The sequence below is a fragment of the Equus quagga genome, chromosome 19 (genome assembly GCF_021613505.1).
Source record: "Equus quagga isolate Etosha38 chromosome 19, UCLA_HA_Equagga_1.0, whole genome shotgun sequence".
Taxonomy (NCBI): Eukaryota; Metazoa; Chordata; class Mammalia; order Perissodactyla; family Equidae; genus Equus; species Equus quagga.
In genome coordinates this window covers 5,874,833-5,898,192 of record NC_060285.1, presented here as the reverse complement: position 1 = coordinate 5,898,192, position 23,360 = coordinate 5,874,833, and the positions used below count along the sequence as shown (strand labels likewise).

At 57.5% G+C, this 23,360-nt stretch overlaps 1 protein-coding gene across 1 annotated transcript in view; it reads left to right on the top strand.

Annotated features, from left to right (window-relative positions):
• Nucleotides 1–22,542, top strand: part of PARVB (parvin beta) — a 53,006-nt gene extending 30,464 nt beyond the window's left edge. The window contains exons 8-12 of the mRNA XM_046646528.1: nucleotides 4,844–4,905; nucleotides 7,673–7,741; nucleotides 12,560–12,661; nucleotides 17,265–17,337; nucleotides 19,475–22,542. Of these exons, the coding sequence (XP_046502484.1) occupies nucleotides 4,844–4,905; nucleotides 7,673–7,741; nucleotides 12,560–12,661; nucleotides 17,265–17,337; nucleotides 19,475–19,551 (383 nt within the window). The 3' untranslated portion in view covers nucleotides 19,552–22,542. The remainder of the gene's footprint in view (nucleotides 1–4,843; nucleotides 4,906–7,672; nucleotides 7,742–12,559; nucleotides 12,662–17,264; nucleotides 17,338–19,474) is intronic.
• The last annotated feature ends 818 nt before the right edge of the window (nucleotides 22,543–23,360 follow it).

Sequence of the window (23,360 nt, the reverse complement as noted above, 5' to 3'; positions counted from 1 at the left end):
TCCTTTCTGCAGGGAGGGCTCCGACCCCCGCAGGGGTTGTCCACGCACAGAGGTGACGAGAGTGGGGTGGTCAGAGCATTAAGTGTGGTCTTTGGTTTTCTGTGAGTTGTCACCTTTGTGTTTGGGGCAGGCTGGTCCAGGGTCTGGGGAGCCCCGGGAGGATCGGTTCAGTTGGGGGGCTGTGTGCGGCACCCGGAGGCAGAGGGTGAACACTCCCCATCCCCCCCGCAGCCGAGTGAGCCATTGCTTTAAGGGGCCGGTGTACCAGATGGTGACTCCCTGGGAGGAGGCAGGTGTCACAGTTTGGAAAATGGATTCAGCCGCGTGCTGACGAACACAGAGACCTTAGAATAGTGGGGGCGGGGCCGGAAGCCCCGAGAAGCCCTGCATTGTCCTCCCGTGTTCCTAGGCTCCCGGCTTCTGAAATGCACTCAGTTCACCCCCAGCTCGCTGCTGCTGATGCCGCTCCCAGGTTCCAGTTACCCCGCCGGCCGGGCAGCCTGGGCACACGCAGCGGGGCTGCCACCGGCCCTTCTCCTGGGGGAGCCTTCGGTCCCCATCGCCCCATGGCTTCGCTGGGTGCTGGTCCCTAGCTCGCCTCGAGCTGGTTCCTCTGCACGTGGTTGGGGTCAGCCTTCCGCCTGTAACTCCCTTGCTGCTCCAAGAGCATCCCAGATGCCCCCTCTTCCAGCTTCCACACTTGCACTGCCCTCTGCCTGAAATGCTCTCCCTCTGGAGTCCCCCATGGCTCACGCTCACTCAGCTCCTCCAGCTCTCACTCATCATCACTTAGCAGGGAGGCCCTCCCTGACATGCCCTCCGGCTCACCCCACCCCTGCCCTGCCTTGTTATCTCTTTTCTCATCTCTCTGCTCACTGGAGCACTTTGCTTGCTCCTTGCGTCAGTGGTCACTCACACGGAGCCCTGCCACGTGCCTGGCAGACCCAGGGTGCTGCGGCAATCCGGGGACCCCAGCCCTTCCCTCTTTCCTCTCACACATGGATCCTCCCACTGTAAGCATCCTGTGGGCTGGACCGTGTCTTCCTCAGCCAGCATCCCCCGCAGCCAGCCCTGGGCCGCAGACTTTCCAGGAGCTTCCAGAATACCAGGCAGACCCTCCTTGGCTAATGTCGGCCCGCTGGGCTTCGCAGGGAGTCACGTCCTCAGCACAGTTTCTCCCATGAGCAGTCTGAGCTAGGGAGGGAGGGACCCACTCTGCCCCCACCCAGGGTCCTCCCCTTCCCTGCCTCCGGAGGGCATCACTCTCCAGACCCAGGTGGGAATGGGAGGCCCTTCTCTCCCCAGGGGAGCTGGGGAGCTGCAGCCTGGTCTCCATGGCAACGGGTTTGCTGGCTGCCTCTCCTCCACAGGTGGCGCCTCCCCCTCCCCCCTGGGCTCCTCCCCAGCTGTAGGGAGAAGGGAGGAGAAGCTTTTTTCCTCTTCCCCTCCTGGTCTCCTTATAACCCTGGTCTCTCCCGCTCACATCTCCCCCTTTCTGCCAACAGAGCTTGTTCCAACATTGCAGCTGGATCACACTGCTCCTAGTCACCACCCTCCATGGCTTCTCACACTGTGGGACCTACCCCCTCTTAGCCCCCATAATAGGCCAGCACTTTCGAACCCACTCTGGCTTTCTTGTGCCTCTCTTTGCGCTTTCTGTTCCCTCTGCCTGGAATACCCTTCCTTCTCTTCTTGCCCCGTCAGGCCCCGGCTCAGATGTCACAGCTCCTGTGTGAAGCCTTCCTTGGTCCCCCCGGCCCTATGTCCATGGGCCCCAGACTCGGGTGCCTTCATGGACCAGGCTGATAAAGCCAAAGAGGGAAGGGGCTGGAATACCAAATGCTAAACGGCAGCTGCCCTCAGCCCCCGTGCAGGGTGGCAGCGGGGCATGGTGGGGCCTGGGGCAAACTAGAGGGTCCACACCCCACTTCACAGGCATGTGGATCCAGGGGGGCACCGTAGGCAACCTGTGGCCACAGCTTCCGGTCCTTCAAGAGAGGCCAGAAACTCAGAACTTTGGGACAAATCTTCCAATTAGAAAGATGTCACACAAACAAAAACAACTTTATTTGGACTAAACTAATCCCTGAAGGTGGAGCTTGGTCCTTTTCCATGTCCTTTCTGGCCTTTTGTGGCACCTGTCCTGTTGGTACCACCTCGGTTTACCCATCTGCCTCCCCAGCTGTCCCCGCCCAGGGGCAAGGCTGCCCTGTGGTTATCTCCGGCACTGTCCCCAGGGCCTGCGGAGGAGATGGGCTGGGGCAGGAGCGCCCCAGGGAGGAGGGGGGGTCTGCCAGCCCTGTGTCCTGCTCTGCGTTCACCGGCTGTTTAATTCCCGCACCAGCGGTGAGGCGGGACTGTTTTTACTCCTGCTTTATGAGGAGGAAGCGGGTTTGGGGGGGAAGGGACAGGCCTGAAGCCATGGGGCTTTGAAGTGGCGGAATCTGGATTTGAACCCAGATCCAAACCCGCATCTATTTTCATCCTCGAGGCCGTAAGGGCAGGGGTGCAGTAAGGCTCGCCTGGGCCTGCGCCGTGTGACCGGCCGTGTGGCATTGCCCTGGGCAGGTGAGGTCCCCGGCGCGGGTGAGGTCCCCGGCGCAGGTGAGGTCCCCGGCGCGGGTGAGGTCCCCCTGGGCGGGTGAGGTCCCTGGCACAGGTGAGCGCGCCCCGGGGCGCAGCCCTCCGCACCCCCGTGCGGACTCTGCAGCCCAGCGGTGGCCCAGCTAAATATACCCGGCTGACGTCAAGCCCTCTTCTGCTCCCGGGGTTTCTCTCAAGCTGCATTTAAAGTTTGTATTTTGCTTTGTAAAGATTTAGCTCTTTTTTTCCCCTTAGCAGACTGCCTTATTGAGTATAATCTGACTGAGATGATTATAAAAATAATTTACAGCTGCTGCGGTAGAAGGGCTGCAGGGGGTATTCCCCTGGGCGTGGCCTTTGCGGGAAGGAAGTGGGCCGGCCCTCATCCCAGACAGGCAGGGGCACGCCCCCTCCCTGCGCGTGCGTACACCCCCCACCATGTTCCCTCCCTCCCCACCCGCAGGCCGAGAGGAGGCTCCTGCCTGGCCTGGGCTGGGGGTGTGGGCTGCCTCCCAGACCTGGCCCTTCAGTGGATAGGGAGCATCTTCCTTTTGGGGCCAGGTCAGGGGAGAAGGGCTGGATGCTTCCTTGGGCGACGTCCTGCCTTCTTCTCATCCCTCCTTCCCTCCCCCCATCACTGCCCCATCAGGCTGGGCGCCCAGGCCCCCAGGGCTCCCTGTTGGGCGTTGGGACCTAGCATGGCTGCTAACAGAGGCTTTGCTACTGGCCGGGATCCTCTGAGCATATACTGCCCCCAGGAACCTTGGGGAGACGGGTGGCTCCTTGAGGACAAAAGTTGGGTCCCAGGCTTTCCAGATGCCCTCCTCCCCTCCTCCCCTGCCCCTCTGCCCTGGCGTCGACTTCACTCAGCCCTGTGTCCACCCTGGCGGCCTCATTCCTCCTGCGTGGGGTCCAGGCTGCAGCGGGCTCTGTCCTGCCTCCATGTGGCCACGGCTTCATCAGGCTAAAACCGGGCACCTGGTGCCCCAGCCCTGCTCCTTTCTTAGCCACCAACAGCCGTGTTCCCTTTGCCTCCAGTGGCCCCTCATTGCAAAGAGGAGGGGTTGGTTCTGTGTCAATTTGGAGGGCATGGCTGGGCCCCCGACTGGCAGTCAGAGTGGGTTAGGGCTCACCTTGGAGAAGGAAGATGGGTGGGACGTGGAGGAGCAGGCGGCGGGGGTTCCCACAGAGGCGGACACCCCCGAGAGAATTGCTGCAGAGAGGGTCTGGAGCAGGGTCTTCGGATTCATTCTTTCGTTCTGAGCATGGCTGTGGGCCCTTCAGTGTTCTGGGAGTCAGAGACGGTGCAGGGCTCTGGGGAGACAGCAGTCCCAACCCTCGAGGAGCTCACAGTCCAGCAGGTCATATGCAACACACAAATACACACAAAATGTACTCTCAAATAGTGATTAAGTGCTATAAAAAGTGCACCAGGATAAGAGGACAGAGAGTGGGAGTGGGGCGCTCTTTGAGATGGGGATAGTTGTGGAAGGCCCCTCAGAGGAGGTGACATCTGAGAGCAACCTGAAGGATATGAGGCCGGTGAACAGCAGGTGCAAAGGCCCTGTGGTGAGCATGTGATAGAGGAGCAGCCGGGAAGCTGGTTGGTGGAGTGAAGTCAGGGAGAGCGAGTGTGTTGGTGGATGATTCTGAGCCTGTTGGAGCCCCCGGGAGGGAGAATCAATTTTATTCTAGAAGTGATGAAAAGCTGTGGGAGAGTTTTAGTTGGGGGTGGGGGGTGGGCGTGGGGAATGATCCAGTTTACACTTTAAACGGCTTTCCCTGCCTGCTAGGGAGAATGGATCAGAGGGGCCGGGAGTGGAGGAAGGAGGCTGATGAAGTAGGAGGCTGTGGCCGCCCCTGGGTGAGGGGCCATGGGGCCTGAATGGGGGCAGCAGTATGACGAGCGGGAGAGGTGGTCACATTTACCGACAAGATACTGGTGGGTACGGAGCGTGGAGGAGGGAGAAGCAAGAACCCCCAAGTCCTGGGACGCGATGGGGGCAGCTGTCCCTGTGCTCCCCGTGTATTTCAAGTTAAAAGATGGACCCTGAGTTAGAAGGAGTCTAGAAGCATCCTTTGCTTGGGTTGTTCCTCGTCAGCGCCCACCCTTCGGGTTCTGCAGGAACTGAAAGGGTTCTAGGCAGGCTGAACGTCCCGGGGGAGCAGAGGTCCCTCCCCCCGGGCCGGGTGGGGGTCAGGGCAGCAAGTGCATCTCCACAAACCCTTCTTTCTCCCCGTGTCTCCGCGGTCCCCGCAGAGCGCGACGCCTTCGACACGCTCTTCGACCACGCCCCGGACAAGCTCAGCGTGGTGAAGAAGGTAAGCCCGTGGTCGGATCGTGTCTCCCTCCGTCTGCGTGCTCTTTGCAGCATCAACCCCATGCTGGGAAGAGGGTGGGGAAATGTTTAAAATCTGAAATGTTTGCCACTTGGATTGAAGTGTAATTATAGTCAAAAACAGAACTGCGGTGCATAAAATTAGCACCTTTTAACTGCACGTCTCTGCTCCCTGGGTCCCCGCCCGCCTGCTCGCCCGCTCCTGCCGAGCGCATTACCCAGCCAGCGCCCGCGTGGCGGTTCATTCCGACTCGAGGCGTTTTTTAATGTGGAAATGTTTTTAAGCGTGTCAACCTGCTGGCTCCTGCCGGCCTCATTACCGCGGAGCTGCCCAGTAAACAGGCTTTGCCAGCAGAGCTGTTCTGTGCGTGCGTTTGGCCCATTTCCCCTCCAGGCAGGAGCACAGAGGCCAGCCCTGCAGCCGCAGCTCAGGCAGCCTGCTGGCGATTCCGCGGATGGAAAAACCCGAGCGAACCCAAAGCTCTGAGGGTGGGGGCTGGGGAGCCATGGGTTTCCAGGGGGATCTGCCAGGAAGGCTTGTCCCCACCCAGGAAGAACTGAGCCTCTCTCACTGCACATCGAGCTTATCTGAGCACCTGCAGACAGCTCATTCCGCGAGGCAGCCTACAGTGGGCGTGCTCCCGCTTTCCTGTAGAATCGGAGGAGCCATCGTGTCTATCTGAGACGCCGGGGAGAGGGGACAAGAGTTCTTGAATGCCTAGGATGGTTTTCCCGTACAGGTATCATAGTGCAGGACTTCTCAGAGCCTTTAAGATGCTGATGTGCATTGTAATTCTCCAAGAAAGGACTTAGTAGGAAGCGTTTCCCAAACTCATTTGTCGGTAAAGAGATTTGTGTATCTGTTTTGGGTTGGAATGCATTGAGTTCCCGTGGAACCTGCTTTTGGAAAGTGCTGGTCCTGGCTGCGACAGGGAGATTGTTAGCTCTTGGAAGCACCTTCAAAAGGCCGGGGGAACCATCCCAGTGGTCCTTCTGGGGCACAGCCTTCTTAGCGTCCTTGGGGCATGAGTGACGGCCTGGAGCCTCAGAGCCTCCCCCTCCCCCCCAGCCGCTTCTGGCCCCAAGGCCCTGACAGAACCCCTTCAGCAGACGCCCAAGAAGATTCAAACCTGCTTCCCACTTAGCAGCTGTGCGACCTGAGGCAGAGTCTAACCACTGCCTCAGTTTCCCCATCTATCAGTAGGGCCAGGCCATCCCCACCTCTTGGGGGCACCGTGAGAGTAAAATGCAAGGGCCCGGCACGCAGCCCGTGGTCACAAGATGGTGTGGAACGTGGCAGCATAAGGTCAGCTTTGGTCTTTCAGCAGATGTGATCCTTTTTTTTTTTTTGAGGAAGATTAGCCCTAAGCTAACATCTGCCACCAATCCTCCTCTTTTTGCTGAGGAAGACTGGCCCTGAGCTAACATCCGTACCCAACCTCTCCTACTGTATATGTGAGACACCTACCACAGCATGGCTTGCCAAGTGGTGCCATGTCCACACCCGGGATCCGAACCAGTGATCCCCTGGTCACCGAAGCGGAAGGTGTGCACTTAACCGCTGTGCCACCGGGCTGGCCCTCAGCGGATGTGATCTTCATTCGTTCTTTGAAACGACATATTTTGGGCCCTGGGGACCCCAGCAGTGCACAATACACAGTCCTTCTGTTTGCCTGACAGCATCCTGCTTCCCGCCTGGCCCTTCCCCACCCCCATGTTGAGAGCTGCTCTGTTGGTGGCTCCCCGGACCCCAGAATAAAAGCAGGGGGCCCTGCCCACAACCCCCAGGTCTGTCCTGGGTCAGCCCCTCCTACTCTTTCCCACCCACCCACATACAGCCTGAGGATCCCAAAGGGTTCCCACCTGTGCACGTGGCCTGGGTTTCTGTGCTGCCCATCGCCCCGACTCCTGCCTCCCGCTTGGCCTCTGCCAGGACCGGCTCCAGTGCGCCCTCCTCCAGGGCCACACCTCTCCCCGTGGGCTCATCAGATCTCCCTCTGTTGCGTGTTTCCCAGCTTTGTGTATCTCTTGATTTCTCTGTCGCCTCCCCTGGGTGTGCCTAATGGAGAACTGGCCACAGGCTCTCCAGGGTGGGGCTCTGTGCTCCCGTCTTTGTGTCCCCAGCACCGAGCAGAGTGCCTGGCACGGAGCAGCTGCTCAGTAAATTTCAGGGGAACGAATAAGGAAGTGACATCACATCCAGGGATGGGAGGGGTGGGGCTGGTATTAAATTTCCATTTAATTTGGGTTTGATTGCTGAGAAGTTACAGGTGACAAGTTTTAAACTTTCACCAGAGAGGAGGTGCCAGTGGCTTTTGCTGTGTATGTCGCAGGCTCCGCAAACCCCAGCTTCCCTGAGACAAAGCCGGGATGGAATCTCCATCTACTGAAACGGTGATGGGTGTGGCCCGAGGCAGCCTTTCTCTCTGATCTTTTGTCGCTGGAGGTTACCTATGTTTAAAAATTTCATTATCTTCCCCTGACAGATTTACCCTTCTCAAGGGCCCTGGGCATGCCTCTCGAGGATAGTTAGCACATGTGCATGTGGGTGGTGAACAGAGGTGTGTTTCCTTCTCCAGCTGGGATAGATTTAGGCATTATCCCATTAAAACCAAGGTCACGAGCCTTTTGTTTTAGCAAACAGGAGGTAATCGAAGCATTCCACAAAACAGAGACGGCCCGTGTCACTTCCGTCCTGGCGGATGGAGCCGAGTCGCTCACTCGTGGTCCGTGTCTCTTTGCCTTGACAGTCGCTCATCACGTTTGTGAACAAGCACTTGAACAAGCTGAATTTGGAGGTGACAGAACTGGAGACCCAGGTAAGGTGTTCTGGGGTCCTGTGTCGTTGTCAGCAGGCTTTCTGATCCCGGGTGGCCGTGTGGGCAAAGCAGGCGCTGTCTGGGTGTAACGAGGATGCGCGGCCGCTCTGGCCTATCCAGACCCTCTGTCCTGGTTTCCTGGTGCTGCCGGAACAAAGTACCACAAGCTGAGTGGCTCAGGAAACAGAAATTGATATCACGGTTCTGGAGGCCTGAAGTCCCAGATCGAGGTGCGGGGGGCTGGTTCCTTCCGAGGCTGAGCGGGGGCATCTGTGCCAGCGCCCCCCCAGCCTCTGCTGGGTTCCTGGCGATCTTTGGTGTCGTTGGGTTGTAGCTGCATCACCCCGACCTCTGGCTCCATCATCACATGATGTTCTCCCCGTGTGCGTGTCTGTGCCCAAATTTCCCCTTTTTGGAAGAACAGTCATATTGGGTTGAGGTCCCCCCTGCTGACCTCAACCTGATTACTTCCGTAAAGACCCTATTTCCAAATAAGGCCACACTCACAGGTCCTGGGGGTTAGGACTCCAACACATCCTTTTTGGGGGACACAGTTCAACCCCTGACACCCTCCAAGGTGCCACACCACCTCCACCAAAGGGCCTCTGCATGTGCAGGTCCCTCAGTCCAGGTGTTCTAGAATGTTCCGTCCCCCTCTGCTTCTCTCTGTCGCTGTTCTCACACTTGGCGCTGTGGCTGGCACCTAGTTCATGCTCACTAACGTCCCTCTAATGCATATGCACAGTAAGCATATAAAGTATGCCCCCCACCCCCACCCCCAAAGCTAAAGCAGCTTCGTGATAAAATATGTTTTGAGCACTCGGCAGGATTAAAGACAAAATATAATTTTTCCCCACGATTAGCTGGGCGCTTGAATTTGGAGTCCTTTGAGTTCTTGGTACAGATTTCTCTACCGCACAGCTGATCCTTCCTAAACCCTGGGGGGATTGCATCCGTTGCTTGCTTTCTTTAACTTTTCTCATTTGCTTTTCTAATTAAAAAAGTAATTCAGGTTCATTGTAGAAATGTCTGAAAATGCAGATAAGTAAAACAAATAAAAATGATTCGTAATGCCCTCCTCAGAGAGAACTGCGCTGAGGGTCTTGTTCCAGGCTGTCTTTCTCCTTGGCGAGCTAATCGGGGACGGCGTGCGTCTGTATTTGAGAGCCGAATGGTCTGTTCTTAATTGGTGTGTTTATTTGTGCGTTGTTCGCAAATACATTTATTATCTTCAGCAGTTTACTGATATTGCACACAGCCTCTGATTGCTTGCTGTTTGGTATGTGAACAGTCCAGAAGGAGAATAATTGAAAAGTGAGAATCCTTCTTGCTCTCTCCCCGCAATCTCCCCCCCTCATCTTCTTGGGAGAGGTAACCAACTACAGTTAATGGTAGGATGTGTGTTTTTCTGGATACTTTATGTGCATAAATGTATTTTTTAAATGACCATAGATCGTACTGTACTGGATAGCTGTTTGCAATGTGTGTTTTGTTACTCAATCTATTGCAGGCACCTTTTCGTGAGTGTCGGTGTTTCTGTCTCGTCTTTGCTCTGTCGCCTGGGCTGTCTGCATTCGGTGGCTCTAACAGCTGCCTTCTCCTCCACTCTCAGGCTGTGCTGCCCTTGATTAGACGTTTCCCTTACGATGGGCGTTTCCCTCTCTTGTAAATAGTGGTACTGTGAGCATCTTTGCACACAGCTGTGTGCTCCCTCGTCTTTTTCCTCGGCATAAACTCCTAGAAACGGAATCCTTAGACCAGAGGTGGTAACACCAAGGGCCCCCAGGAATGTTTGACCATGTGACACTCTCATCCTGCAGTGGTGACAACTCCTTTTCCCACGTCCTCATCAGCAGTTCCTGACTGTCACTTCCCAGATGGGCCCACACGCCAATATTAATAGCCAGACATCTTAGGCTGAGATTCTAAACTTAAATTTGCATCAATCTTTATTTACTCGATATCTCCATTTTTTTTCTATCATCACATTATATAAAGTAATATCTTAAAAATATTTTTAACCACTGGTCTACCAGATTGCTGGCCACAGAAATGCAGAGAATTTTTTCTCTTTTGTTGCAAAGGAATCTTGGTATTTTTATAAATATGTTCACCATTAAAGTCTGGATGTTCTGGGAGTCGGAGAGACCCGGGTTTGAATTCCTGCTCAGGTTGTGTGTGTGTGTGCTAGTGTGTGTCTGTGTGTTTCCCCCTCCATTTTAAAGCCGCTCTTATGCTGTGGGCTTATCCTAGCTTATGTTATATATTATCCTATCTGTGTGATTTGAGTCAGTCAGTCAACCTCTCTGAGCTTCTCCCACAAGTTTAAACTGCAGACAGTAGATATTGTTGAGGCTTAATGGAGATAATGCTCTTAAAAGGTGGGTGGTGACGAGGAAGACGGCAATGATGGTGTCTTGGGGCATCTGTGGGGGTTTCCGTTCCCTGCAGAGAGGCACAGCAGATTTCTGAGCTAGGGCACGCCCCGTCTCAGGATCCCTGCTCTGGGGATGTGCAAATGGAGGGTCCCACCCACTCACTGATGAGCCGCGCAGTGCTCTGCCCGTGCAGGCCTGTCAGTGCAGCAGCTCCACTCCCTCCACCTCCGGGCAGGTGTCTTCATCCACGCACAGCTTCTTTTTGCCTGGAAGTGGGTCAGGCTGATGTGAGGGCCGGCTTCTCTGGGCTTGCTGGCTCCGTGTCCCTGAGGGAGAGCTGCTAAACCCTTCTGCTCTCCTTAGATGAGTAAGCGATTTCTTCACAGCATGGAAGCAGGAGACTCGTGACACACAGGCAAAGGGTCATTTATCAGTCAGAGCACATTGAATCCGGGCCTGGAACACTGGCCTCGGGAGAGACCCCGCCCGTCCCCACGTTGCTGATTGTGTCCCTCTGCCTCTGGCTTGTTCCTTAGCTTCCACTTCCCCTTTCCGAGGACGGGCTTCTTGATAGCAAGTGTTTGTGATCACTCCTCATCTTAAAGTCGGGGGCCTCGGTGGGCTGCCCAGGATGGCGGAGGGAGCTGTCACCGGTTTTAAGTAGAAATGCACTCCTTTCTGCAAGTTCTCGTTTTGCTCATTTCGAGTTGCTGATCTTGGGAAGCTGACGGCCTCCTGGGCGTCCCGCTCCTCGTGGCTGTCCACTCATCCTGCGTGACGATCGTCTCGGCCAGTGCTGGCCCCTAGAACTTTCTTGAATGATGGAGATGTTCTGTCGATGCACCATCTGATACAGACGCCACTGGCCACATGTGGCTGTCGAGCACTTGAAATGTGGCTGGTCCCACCGAGGGGCTGGATTTTGTGTTTTCAGAGTTCTGGAGATCGGTTGCACAATAGTGTGAATGTACCGAACAAGACTGAACTATGCCCTTAAAAATGGTTAATATGGTAAAATCATAAAACTTGTCATAATTAAATTTAAAAAAGAAAGCATAAGCCAGTCACAAAAGGACAAATACTGTGTGGTTTTAGTGACATGAGCTCCCTAGGGAGTCAGATTCATAGAGACAGGACGTAGGATGGTGGTGCCAGGGGCTGGGGGAGGGGGCGGGGGAGTTGTGTTAACGGGGACGGAGTTTCAGGTTGGTGAGATGAAAAGAATTCTGGGAACGGATGGGGGTGATGGTTGCACAACAATGTGAATGGACTTAGTGCCCCTGGACTGTGTGTACACTTAAAAATGGTTAAAATGGTAAATTTCGCCTTATGTTTATTTTTATGCAGTAAAAGAGAGTAAGTCAGCAACAGTCAAACAAAGAAATTTTTAATTTCGATAGGCGCGTGTGGCTAGTGGCTACTGCAGTGGACAACACAGCTCCAGACAACTGGAGGCTGGGGGCCTCACAAGTCCTCACTCTGCGGGGGACCAAGCAAGTCTCAGCCCCTAGAGACGCCCTCTCTGTTCTCTGTGAGGGTGGGTGAGGCCGGCCTTCCCGGTGTAGGGGGGGGCGGTGGGTGCTGGTCTGTGCCCTTGAGGTGAGGCCGTACGCCTGCATCTTGGTTCTCTCCTCCCCTGGGGCAAGTTGTTCTGCCCTCGCTGTCTGCCTTGCTTTATCTGTAAGAGGAATGATTGCTCCCTGGCCTGGCTCGTTGGCCTGGGGCCAGCAGGGGCTGTCTGCTGAAGAGCAGTCTCTGTTCTAGATTCTCTTTCCCTCTCCATGGGTGGGACGGGGTGCCGGGCCGGGCGGCAGGAAGAGGGGCCGGGGCTGCAGTCCGCAGGGCTTTTCCCCAGGGTCAGCCCCGCCGTTGAGGGCTCAGCTGGGCTGAACGCTCTGTGCTGGGTACACACACACAAAGGCTCAGGTCACCAAGGCTGGAGCAGGTGAAAGTTGAGCTCCCCGAGAGCATAGCTAGAGGGAGGCGCTCAGGCAGCTGACGAAGTGAGCAGGCGAGCCCAGACCTGAGCATAGGGCGCCCTTGGCTTATGGGTTGATCATGCCAGCAGCTCACGCTGAGGGCGCTCACGATGTGCTGGGTGCTCACTGCCCCCGCTCCTCTGGATGCTCACGTCAGCCCTGAGAGATGGGAGCCAGTGTTATCCCCAGGGTCAGTAGTTGGGGGACGGGCCTTGTGGCTGAGCTGTCTGGTCCCAGGGACATGGTCCTGTCCACGCGGCTGCACCCAAACTCCAAACACGCACATGGTCACCTCCAGGCCAGAGCGTGGCACCTTGCACTAGCCCCTTCACCTGATGGCCGGTCCTCGAGCCTGAATGAGGGATAGGTTATTTCACCCTAAAACATTTTCTTCCTTTGGGTGGATGCAGAGCGTTCACGGCCGTGCGAGGCCCGGAAGCATCACCAGTGTTTCTCTGTAGTTTGCAGATGGCGTGTACCTGGTCCTGCTCATGGGCCTTCTGGAAGACTACTTTGTCCCCCTGCACAACTTCTACCTGACCCCGGACAGCTTTGACCAGAAGGTACGTGCTTGGTCTCTATCCTCCGAGGGGCCCAGGGCGTGCTGGCGGGAGCGCACGGCGTCCAATACGCCCTGACGAGTCTGTCTGGAGTCTAGCTGCGTTCTTCAAAAAAGAAAAACTGCTCGACAGATGGTATTGCAATTAGACGTAACCTTTAGGAAAAAGAAAAACCGTCGCAGTCCGTGACACTTCCAGGGTCGTGTGGCAGGCTCTCTTCAGGGCTTTTCCCTGGGACGATGATGTTAATCATTGTGGTCAAACGTCAGTGGAATTGCAAATCCTTCCTCTGTTGGTGCCATGAGTACAGCGTGTCTGGTTTTCTTTGCTGCTTCCTGCCCTTCCCAAATACCATTTTCACAAATCTGGGGAGTGGCTCTGACCCCGGTGTCTCCTGTTCCCCGCTCTTGGGCTATCAACTCATTTCTATTTTCCCTATTAAGACAATCGGGCGTCTTCTTGAATGCATATATTTTTCATTTCTACGGATTGTTTTCGAGGAAAATTCCTCACGTAGGATTGTTTGGGTCAAAGGGCTTAACCTTTAAATTGGGGTTGATGGTTCCACTGTCACCGCCCTTGGTGACCAGGCTCGTCTCTGCCCGGGGCTCCCCAAGGTTCAGCGGTCCTGGCGGATTTAGTGCGTCGCCTTTAGAAACGTGGCGTCTGGACTGTCCGTGTTGCTTTGGACTCACGGGTGCCAGTGATTTCATTTTCCCAAAGGGCTAGACCCACGCTTCAGGGAGGCAGACAGTATAGCGGGCGGCGGCAGCCAGAGAACCATCCGGAAATGGGGCCAGAGTTTGTCAGTCTGCTCCCTTCTGGCTCCCGGCAGTCTGTCTGCTCGTGGCCAAGTGTCGTCCCGTCTTGCCTGCTGTGATGGCATCAGAGTGGATTAGAGAGGGCCTGGCTCATCGCCTCCAGTGTGAATGGTGAGCGAGAGCGAGCGCGAGCAGAGGAAGGAGCGAGGCCGTGTCAGGACATGCTGGTGGCTGTGCTGTCCTCCAGAAACCAGAGAAGGACAGTTTGGTGAAGAGGCTCGTGTGGCTCCAGGCCCCGGGTGGCCAGCTGCAGAGGCATCGTTTTGGAGAGATCTTTTCTTTGTTCAAATTAATAAGAACTGGCGAGAAGGGTGAATTTGGCCAGACGGTCCTGAGCTGGGTTTCTTCCTGAGACGAGGCTCGTGCACATGGCAGGGGCAGCGTTGACCTGGCCTGCTTCCCTTTGAGGTGGGCGTGAAGGTCTCTGTCGGCCGCTGCCCTGGCCTGGGAGGCGTGAGGCCTGTTCCGTCTGCCTTCACCCTGTGTGGGAGCCACGAAGGGAGGGCTGCCAAGGGGGCGCCGCATCCACGCACTGTTGGCCATTCTCCCTCGCAGGGGACCCTCTGCTGCTGGCTTTGCGGGCTGCTGGAGCTCTCGGAGGATGCCAGATTCTGGCAGATCCTCTTCCCACCTTGTTCGCCCCCGGCCCCGGGGTCTCTCCCTTCCCTTCCCCTCCTGGGGACTGATGGGCATCGTGGCAGCCGCTGGAAGTTCTTCGTGAGTCCATGATATTCATGAACCTCCTGGTCCTCACGACCGCCTCGCAGGCGGTGGTGTTTCTCCACTGCGTAGACCTCAACCCGCTTCCGGCTGGCGTCAGCACCCGAGCTGTCGGGTGCCACGTGCAGATGTGGCACGGCGGTGCTGGCACGGCACAGAGGGACCACTCAGCGAGCATCTCCTGGGGCTCGGACTCTGCGAGCAGCCTTTGCTCTGGCACTAGGCATCTCTGTGGCAGCTCTGCATCTCCTGGAGGAGGAGACTGAGGTTCAATGAGCAACATCAGAGATGTGTCGTGGGCTTGCGTTTTTAAGCAGTTGCTTGGGATTAAAGAAAATGAGACTGGATGGCTCACCTGTAGGTTCCTTCGAACAAATGAACGGTGCCCTTTGAACCGTCTCAGAGGCTTGGGCACCACCCACGGCTTCTTGATCTGGAGCCACTGTTTGAGTCTTACTCTGTGTTGGCCCCTTTGCTGAGAACCTTGTGTCCGTTGATTATCTTTCTGGAAGATTCTATAACGTCCCTCTCTCTGTGGGGTGGATTGTGTCCTGGGGACTTGGAGGTTATTCCTGGAAGCAAATACCAGAAAGGGCCTTGCAGGGTTGGGATGCTTCCATCTCCCTGAGAAGCAGACGGAATCTCAGGGGGGCTGAGAGACAGCCTAGGGTCGCACGGTCAGCAGGGCAGAGCCCACCACTGTTCTGGAACCTTCTATTCTTCTCTCACATGGTCAGGTTTTCTAAAATCCTTTGAATTACAGAGAGAAACGACTTCTGGTGTCCTGCCCTCGTGGCCGACCCCCAGTGGTGGTGTGGGGCTCTGGGCACGGCGTGTGGCTCCCTAGTGGTCTTGGGGTCACACTCTGTGGTCATGGTCAGGGAGGGTGGCCCCAAAGCCTTGTCAGGAGCTCTTTGCTGTTCCCTCTGCCCTGTCGGGTGGGGGGGCCTGGGCTCGGGGGAAGCCCCTCTGCCAGGGCCTGGAGCACTGTGGGGGGCCCTGAGGGCTCACAGTCGGAGGATGGATGGCAGCAACTTCCTGCCTGGCACTTTCCTCACACTGAGCAGAAAGCAGAAGGAAAATCTTGTTTTGGAACCAACACCATTGAGCGGGTGCCAAGAGGGGGGTTTGGATGGGAGTTACCCCCCAACTCTTCTCTGTGGGGCAAGGATGGGGCTTCCTGAGCTTGACCACGCTCGATACTGAGCAGGTTCCGGGAGCCGTCTCTCCTCCGAGGGCCTCGGCCTCATCCGCTGTGTGCCGGACGCGACATTCCCCCCACTCTGTCCCTGCCTGTGCTCGCGGGCGGCTCCTTCAGGTCCGGAGGGGCCCGTGGTGGGCGGCGCTGGGAGCTCAGCCCCAGGTTGGCTGATGGAGTTTTCCATCCGGAAAGTCTTCTTCCCCTTTCTCCCTCCTGGCCGTCCTGTCTCCATCTTGATTCTTGTGAGTCAGGTGGTCTGGATGGTTGTGAGCTGATGGCGGGGGAAGCAGATGCTCTTGGAGAAAGGGTACCGCTTCTCAATCCACACTGGACTGGGTTGAGTCTGGCGCCATCTCTTGGAGCCCCGAGCCTTTCTTGGCACAGACGTGCTGACCCGTCTCAGTCCTGGAGCCTCCTCTGAAAAGGGGACGTTACAGACCATCCTTTCCATTTCCCGCCCTGGTCCCACCCTCAGGCCCAGCCCTGGGCCGCCCTCCCCACAGCCCTTCCTCTGGGCCCCCACCACGGACTGCAGGCTGGGTGGCCGACACCCTGCCTGGTGTCCCATTTGGCCTTTTCCAGGGCGGCCCCGGAGCCTCCCGCCTGGTCATTCGCAGCCCCGCCCAGCCCTGTGTCTGCTGGCTTGTCCCCTCCGTGGTCTACCCCCCACCCCGTGCCTCCCCGGGCCGGCTCCTGGTTGGTGCCCGGGAGACGATTGCCTGCTTGGCTTCCCCGAGTGCCCCCGCCCAGTGGGCCCTGGAAGCTTCTTCGAGGTACCCGGAGCTGTAGTGTTTCACTCACTGAGGGTTACTTTGTCAAACATCTTTTTCCTGGTTAATTATTAAACTGCATCACAAGTAAAGTTGTCATGTTTCTGATTGACTTACACTGAAGTTGTGAAAGCGTTCCTGTTTCGAAGGTGCTGGATTCCTGAGAGCCCTCGGGTCCTTTCCAGCTCTGACGTCTCTGATCGTTTACTTGGGTGCCCCCCCCCCCATCCCACCCCCAGTGGCCTTTGCTGGCGGCAGATGGCTGCTGGCGGTGAGTTGGCTGATGGCCCCACATCCTTACGATTCGGGTGGACTTGAAATGCACAGAGAAGGCTGCATCTGAGACCTCATCAGCCATCCTTAGCAGAGTGCAAGCTTTAAGCATCCCTGTGGGCCGAGTGTCGCAGATGCTTTCATTCCGAGAAGTCATGCAGGGGCGGGAGGTGTCCCCCTTGCCGTGGCATCCAGCAGGTCGAGGGCCAGGACCACAGCCCTGCTGCCTCACACTTGCAGCCGCCGTCGGTCTGACTTCAGTCCCAGCAGCGTCCTCATGCCTGCCTGGTGCTGAGGCTGCCGCCACCCCCAGAGCATCCTGTGCTGCTGAGCACACAGCTGTGCACACTCAGCTCTTTGAGGCCCTTCCTGCAGCTCTGTGGTGGGGACAGTACACAGGGCTGGGTGCCTTTGGGAGGTCACTCGTCCTCTCTGAACCTCGATTTCCTCATCTGTAAAATGGGTCACTGTCACTTCTCATCGTGTGGTTGTGCAGGGGCCTGGGGCAGGGCAGGCACTGGGGACTCAGCCTTCCGGGTCAGGCTCTGTGCCTTCAGCCCTGCACCAGCGCCTGCAGATCACTGGGGCGGGGGTCGGGACCATCTAACAAACGTGTGACGCCCTCAGCAGATGTCTTCACCCTCCTTCTCCCCACCCAGGCCCTGCCCTGGGCGCCCCGGGTCCATGTGGACGTGGTCGTTCCTCAGGCTCACTCTGTCCACACTTGCCCCCATCCGGTCCTTGCAGAAGGAGAGCAGTGGGTGGCGGGCCAGGCTGGGAACAGCTGCAGACCCCAGCACTCACTCTTGCTTCCTTGGCAGGTCCACAACGTGGCATTTGCCTTCGAGCTGATGCTGGACGGAGGGCTCAAGAAACCCAAGGCTCGCCCTGAAGGTAATGACTTGCCCGGGGGCCCTCGGGGACAGTGAGGAGCACGGGAGGGAGTTCAGACTGGGTCTTAGAAGTGGCTGGAAGGCCGATGTGTCTCTCTCGATTAGGTCCCGAGTGTGCCGGGGTCCCCGTGCCTCCTGCCCCATGCTTCTGGTTTTGGGGACCAGGGCAACTGTGCTGGTGGAGTCACAGTGCTGGTTCTTTAGGAACCACTTGACTTGGAGCACGTGGCCTCTGCCCACAGCCTCACGATTTAAGGTCCTCTCCAGGGGCCGCGTCTCAGGCAGGACATGCCGTTTCAGGCCTTGAAAGGATAGTCAAGGCTTCAAGCAGTTTAACGACTGCCGGACTGTTGTCCCTGATGCCCCATGAAGGGCGATGCTCATGAGCAGGATGCGGCACCTTCACACCCCGTTTGGGTCTGAGTGGCAGCACGGAGGCCACAGAGCTGGGGCCAGGGACCACCTCACTGTCTCTGCCTGGCCCCTGTGTTAAGAGATCTGCGTCGGGATCTCAGACTTGAGTCCCCCAGAGGGCTTCCTACAGCACGGATTCTGCCTCAGAGGCTGTGCGATGGGACCAGCAATGCCCATTTCTCATGAGTTTCCCGGTCCAGGGACCCCACTTGAGAGTCACCGCCCTGCAGCGACAGCGTGAATCCGGGGAAGATGCCTTCGTTACCCTCCACACATGCCCTGGGAGGCTTGGCGGCCACCATTTCAGGCCCATCCTGGGACAGAAATTCCATCCTGGGACCATGAAGCTCAGTCCCTTCCCACGTGGGCTTGGTGTCCATCTGCGCTCCCAAACCGCCCGCCTGCCATCCAGCTCCTGCACTGAGCTCTGTGAACTTCAAGTTGACCACCCACCTCCTGCCCAGCAAAGGACCCTTGTGAAGGGCAGGTGTCCAGGGACCTCCACTAGAGTCTCTTCCAGGCTCCGCCCCTGGGGCGGGGTGACACCAGAGTTGGGAGTCTCGGGGACCAGGAGCAGCCTGGCCCAGCCCCCTGCAGCCCTGCCCACCCACAGAGAGCACGGGGCCACCCCCTCTCCCACTGCTGTGTTGGTTTGTTGGCCTGCCGGGAGCTGGAGCCCCAGCCTCAGGCCCGGGGAGCCCCTGGGAGCCCCACAGCGCCTTGGGTGTGTCCACGTGCCCGCTGACTTGATTTTTCCTCTTGAGGTGAGCTGGTGGGCAAGCTGTTTCTCCTCTGTGACCTTGGCCTCCTCCTTTGCAAGCTGGGAAGGCATGAGAGGGGGTTGCACCAGCTCTCTGTGCCTCCCACCCGCCCGACAGGCTGGGGCACACTGGGGCTGGTTACAAGGACAGTTGCTGATCCGTGGCAGCCACTCAGCCTGCCTTCCTCCGGAGGAGATGCCATTTCTTGCTCCCTGCAGGTAATTAATTATCTGCAGGGGAAGCAAGTTGATCATTCCGTGGCGGCCTTTGAACCCCAGGAAGTCAGAGCTCAAAGAGCCTTTAGCATCATCCAGTCCAGCAGGCCCATTTTACAGACGAAGAGACTGAGGCCCAGAGCAGGGAGGTCACTTGTCTGAGGTCACAGGGCAAATGAGGACAAGACCCACGTACCCAACTTGCAGGAGAACAGGTCCACTTTCCACCCAAGAAGGCAGCCTGGACTTAGGGGCCCTGCAGGAGCTGCCGGATCCCGTGAGTGTCCTGCTGTGGGCTGCACCTTGTAGCCGCGCTTGACCTTGAGGGGGCGGGACATTGCAGCAGTTCCCCCCCTGCTCCGCCCCAGGAGACCTGGCGGGGCAGCGGGCCGTCGGTCCTGCACAGGTTGGCCCAAGGGTGTTGGGCCCCCACTGTTAAGTGGTCCCCACACCATGCAGACACCATCGGTCTCCGGCCTTGTCCCCATGCAAATCCCAGAAGGGATGAAGGAGCATCCTTGTCCTGGCTGTCCCAGGTGCCCCTCCCGCGGAGGGTGGCCTGGGGGCTCTCGCAGCAGCCTCTGTCTGGGGGTGGTGCTGCCAGAGCGTCCTGGATATGATGGCCATCGCTCTTTAACCCGAAGCGGTCTGCTGTGCACATGGCAGATGTCCCACTCGTCTCCCGAGTGTCGGCTCCAGGGCTGGGGCGCCGTCACCCTGCCAACGGTGTCTCTGTTTCCTTCTGCAGATGTGGTGAACCTGGACCTCAAGTCCACCCTGCGGGTCCTTTACAACCTGTTTACCAAGTACAAGCACCTGGAGTGACGGACGGCGGGGGCACGGAGACGGCGGGGGGCTCAGAGACGGTGGGGGGCACGGCGACAGATGGCAGCAGTGGGGGCTCTGCTGTGTTGCCCTGGCCAGGAGGCACCTCCACTTCCCCTCCAAGCCCGTGGTTATCCTCCGACTGTCCCCTGTCCGCCCCCTCCCGCCCCCCTCCCCCTCCCCCTCCCCGGCATGGACAGGATCCTTCGAAATGTAGGGTTCAGACACCGGTGCTTCACCTGGGGGTCTGCTGGGCGCTGAGTCACTTCTCGGCCTCCATGCAAAGATGAAAAAGAAAAGCAGAGGCCCAACCCCTCAGCCCATGTGGGGGGCGCCCCGTGTGCTGTAGCAATTAGCGATCACAGGCGATCGTTCTGGGGCGTCTCCGGGTGGGGCTCTCCTCAGAAGTGAGGGCGTTTTAGTAAAAAGCGTTTTGCAGTTTTAAAAACTTCCCTCTGAAGTCCCGGAAGGTTTTGATGTGACCAGTGTCCCCCCCACCCCGCATTCCTTTCACTTCCTGCCACTCGGTGCTTTTTTCGTTTTGCTTTTGCACAAACACCTCTACCCCAGGATGACCCCGCCCACCGGCCCCAGAAGGAAGGATTTGCTGAGGGCCATTCTTGATTTCTTGCCATGCCTGAGCTGGGGCGGGAACCAGCTCTAAAATCTGCCTGAGACAGCTCCCTCCAGAACTTTCCCGTCTCAGAGGCCCTGTCTGGGAACGGATGCGTTTTTAGAAATGTAGTAACGGGTGTGTGCTAGTCTGATCCGGCTGCTATGACAAAGTGCCACAGGCCGGGGCTTAGCAGAAATTGATGTCCTCACCGTCCTGGAGGCTGGAGGTCCAAGGTCAAGGGGTACGGGGTTGGTTCTCCTGAGGCCTCTCTCCTTGGCTGGTAGGTGGCCATCTTCTCCCTGTGTCCCCACATGGTCGTCCCTCTGTCCCCACGTCCGAATTTCCTCCTCTTATAAAGACCCCGGTCCTGTTGGATTAGGGGCACCTCAGCGACCTCATTTTAACTTCATCTTCTTTTAAACACCCTGTCTCCAAACACAGTCACATTCTGAGGTGTCCTGGGGGTTAGGACTTGGGAAGGGGGACACAATTCAGCCCATGACAGGGGGACACGAAGGGTCCCCTCCCTCCTCCCAGAGCCCTAGCTTTCTGGAGCCCTGTTGGCACCTCCCCTCGGGGTGCCCTGGAAAAGGAATGCTGACCCCTCATGTGGGTGCCACTCACAGTGGCTCAGGAGAAGAGGGGACCCGTCAGCTTGGCCTCAGGCCGGTCCTGCACTGTGTCACACCCACCCCCTCCCCACCCTCCCCGGGAGCCCCCTGCAAGTCAGCCTCCCCCTCCCCCCACCAGCATCCACCACCACAGCCCGTTCTCGTCTCTTTGATTTCCGCCTTCCTGCGGTGGATCAGAGCTGTTGAGTAAGTTGTTAATATTAAATTGAATACCAACGCTCAAGATTTAGAAAACAGTTTAATATTCTGTCTCAGCTCTGGCTGCTGCTAGGCTGGGGATGTTTCCAGAATAGCCGTTCTGATGGAGGTGGTTTCCCAGCAGGGGGAAGAAATAATTAAAACGGCATTACACTGTCTCCTGCGGGATGCGGTGACATTAAAGAGCCGCGTTGACAAAATAGCTGGGGCTGGAACGTTCTGTGCTGCCTTCCTAACACACAGAATCACAGCCACCCGGAGCTGCCGGGGGGCCGGTCCACCTGCCTCGCTCACGGGTGGGCTTGGCGAGAGCGATGTGGATCCCTGGGGGCCACGGGGGTGGGGGGGGCGGTGGGTGACAAAGGAGACAAGGTTGGGATTGGAAAAAACAGCCTGGGGATTTTCAGCACAGGTGGGCAGCAGTGAAGGGCAGGAAGTGGTTACTCGGGGTGGGGGGGCTCAGCATCCCGGGGCAGTGAGCCCATTCCAGCCCTGTGTTTCCAGTAGGAGAGTTAGAGAGAGAATGAGATAGACGGGCCCTGTGGCCTCCGCCTCTGGCTGTGTGTGTCTCATTTCCGCCCCCTCGCTGTCCAGTTTGAATCAGAATTCAAAGCATGCCCTGGACGGTGCGTCGACGGGCGGTTCCCAGGCAGAAGGCAGGTGGACTCTCCATGGCAGTGATTTCCCCCTCTTGTCATCGGCCTGTTGTCCCTGTTGGCTTGGGGACAGTGATTCTCTGGATGTGAGTTCCGGGGTCTGGGACGTCTCCTCTGTAGGGCGCCCCACGCTGGGGCATCTACTTGGGGCAACTTGAGCAGCAGAGGCAGCTTTCCTGGGACACTCACTGGGGGCCCCTTGGATGTAAACGCTTCCCTCTTAGTCCTTAACTGAGGAGAGTTCTGGAACCCGCTTCCCTCCACAGACCCACGTTTTCAGTAAATTGTTTTTCCCCGAAGAGGGACCCTCGTCCGCAGGAACTAGGTGAAAGCAAGATCATTGCGCCTGTGCGGCCCCAGCCCCGCCACGCGGACGCCTCGGGATCTCCAGGGCCTGAGTGGCCGAGTGGGCCAGGGCCGTGAAATGCTGACCCCGCTTACCCTTCTCGGTGTGGCGTGTCTCTGAACCCCAGCCCCCCGCTGGCCTTGGGGAGCCTGCCTGCAGCCCTGGTTCCCTTTTAACAGCCACACGGTGTTATGCAGGCACTGAGCCCAGAGCCCCCCGCACCCCGTTGTCCTAATTGGATGCGTCAAAGAGCTGTGTTGTTTTAAAGCGACTGAATCCTTCCTTCGCCTCCTTCGTGTGCCAGTGTCATCGTGTCTTTTTAATTGTTTTAAGCAATGTTTACTTTGGATTTATGGATGTTAAGTAAAAGCCACTAAAACCCTGGCCGTGTTGTCGCCCAGCTGACCGCGGGAAGCTGACACTTTCATTTGCCCTGTGGGCCAGCCGGACGTCGCCTAAGCCAGGGACACGAGTTGGGAAAACGCCATGTGGTGTGGACAGTGTGCTGTTATTTATTCCAATAAAGAACTCGCGAGCACGGGCTGTCTGCTGCCTGTTTGGCTGCCGTGTTTTCTGCCACACATTTCACCGTCGTCACTGGTTGTGCCAGCCTCATGCCTGGTGCGGGGGCCACGTGATTCCAGCACAGTCCTGCTCCCCAGGAGCTTCCAGTCGAACAAGGAAGTGGCGAAGGAGCCAGCTCACAGCCCTGTGTGGGGAATGGGGCCCTGGGTGGGCTGAGGCCGAGGTTTCATAGGCAGGAGTCATGAGGAAGGAGGGTGGCAGAGTCGCAGCTGCAGGCAAGTGATGATAAAGACCGGAGCAGGGCCGGCCAGCCCAGTCGCCTGATTCCAACGGGGAGATGCCCGCAGGCAGCGGCCCAGGCTGGATAAAGTGCCACCATAGTTGGGTGGTCTCCTCCTTACCCTTTGGGGCCGAGGGACCCCTGGGCCCTCGATGGTGGCCAGATGGTCATCCTCCTCGCCGGCCCTGCTGTAAACCTTCCCTGCAGGAGTCCTGCGAGGCTTCAGGTACAGCGGACTTTTCTCTACGAAATGTTAAGATTGTGACTGTTAAAATATGGCTGGCCCAGAGAACAACGCAACAATGCTATATAAAAAAATACTAACAGTTACAAACTTGCTGGAAAAACCTGCGCTTTGGGGAAACGCATGGGTTCAAGTCTGGCTTTGTTCCCGTGGGACCGCTGGCCAGTGAATTAACCCACCCTCTCCAGAGTGACCGATCACCAGATTCACCCCTCCCTTCAAGTCAGCCGACCTCGATGGGGATGGTTCTGCCCCCACGCCCTCATCTGGCGATGTCCTGAGCCAGTTTGGGTTGTCACACGGGAGGGGATG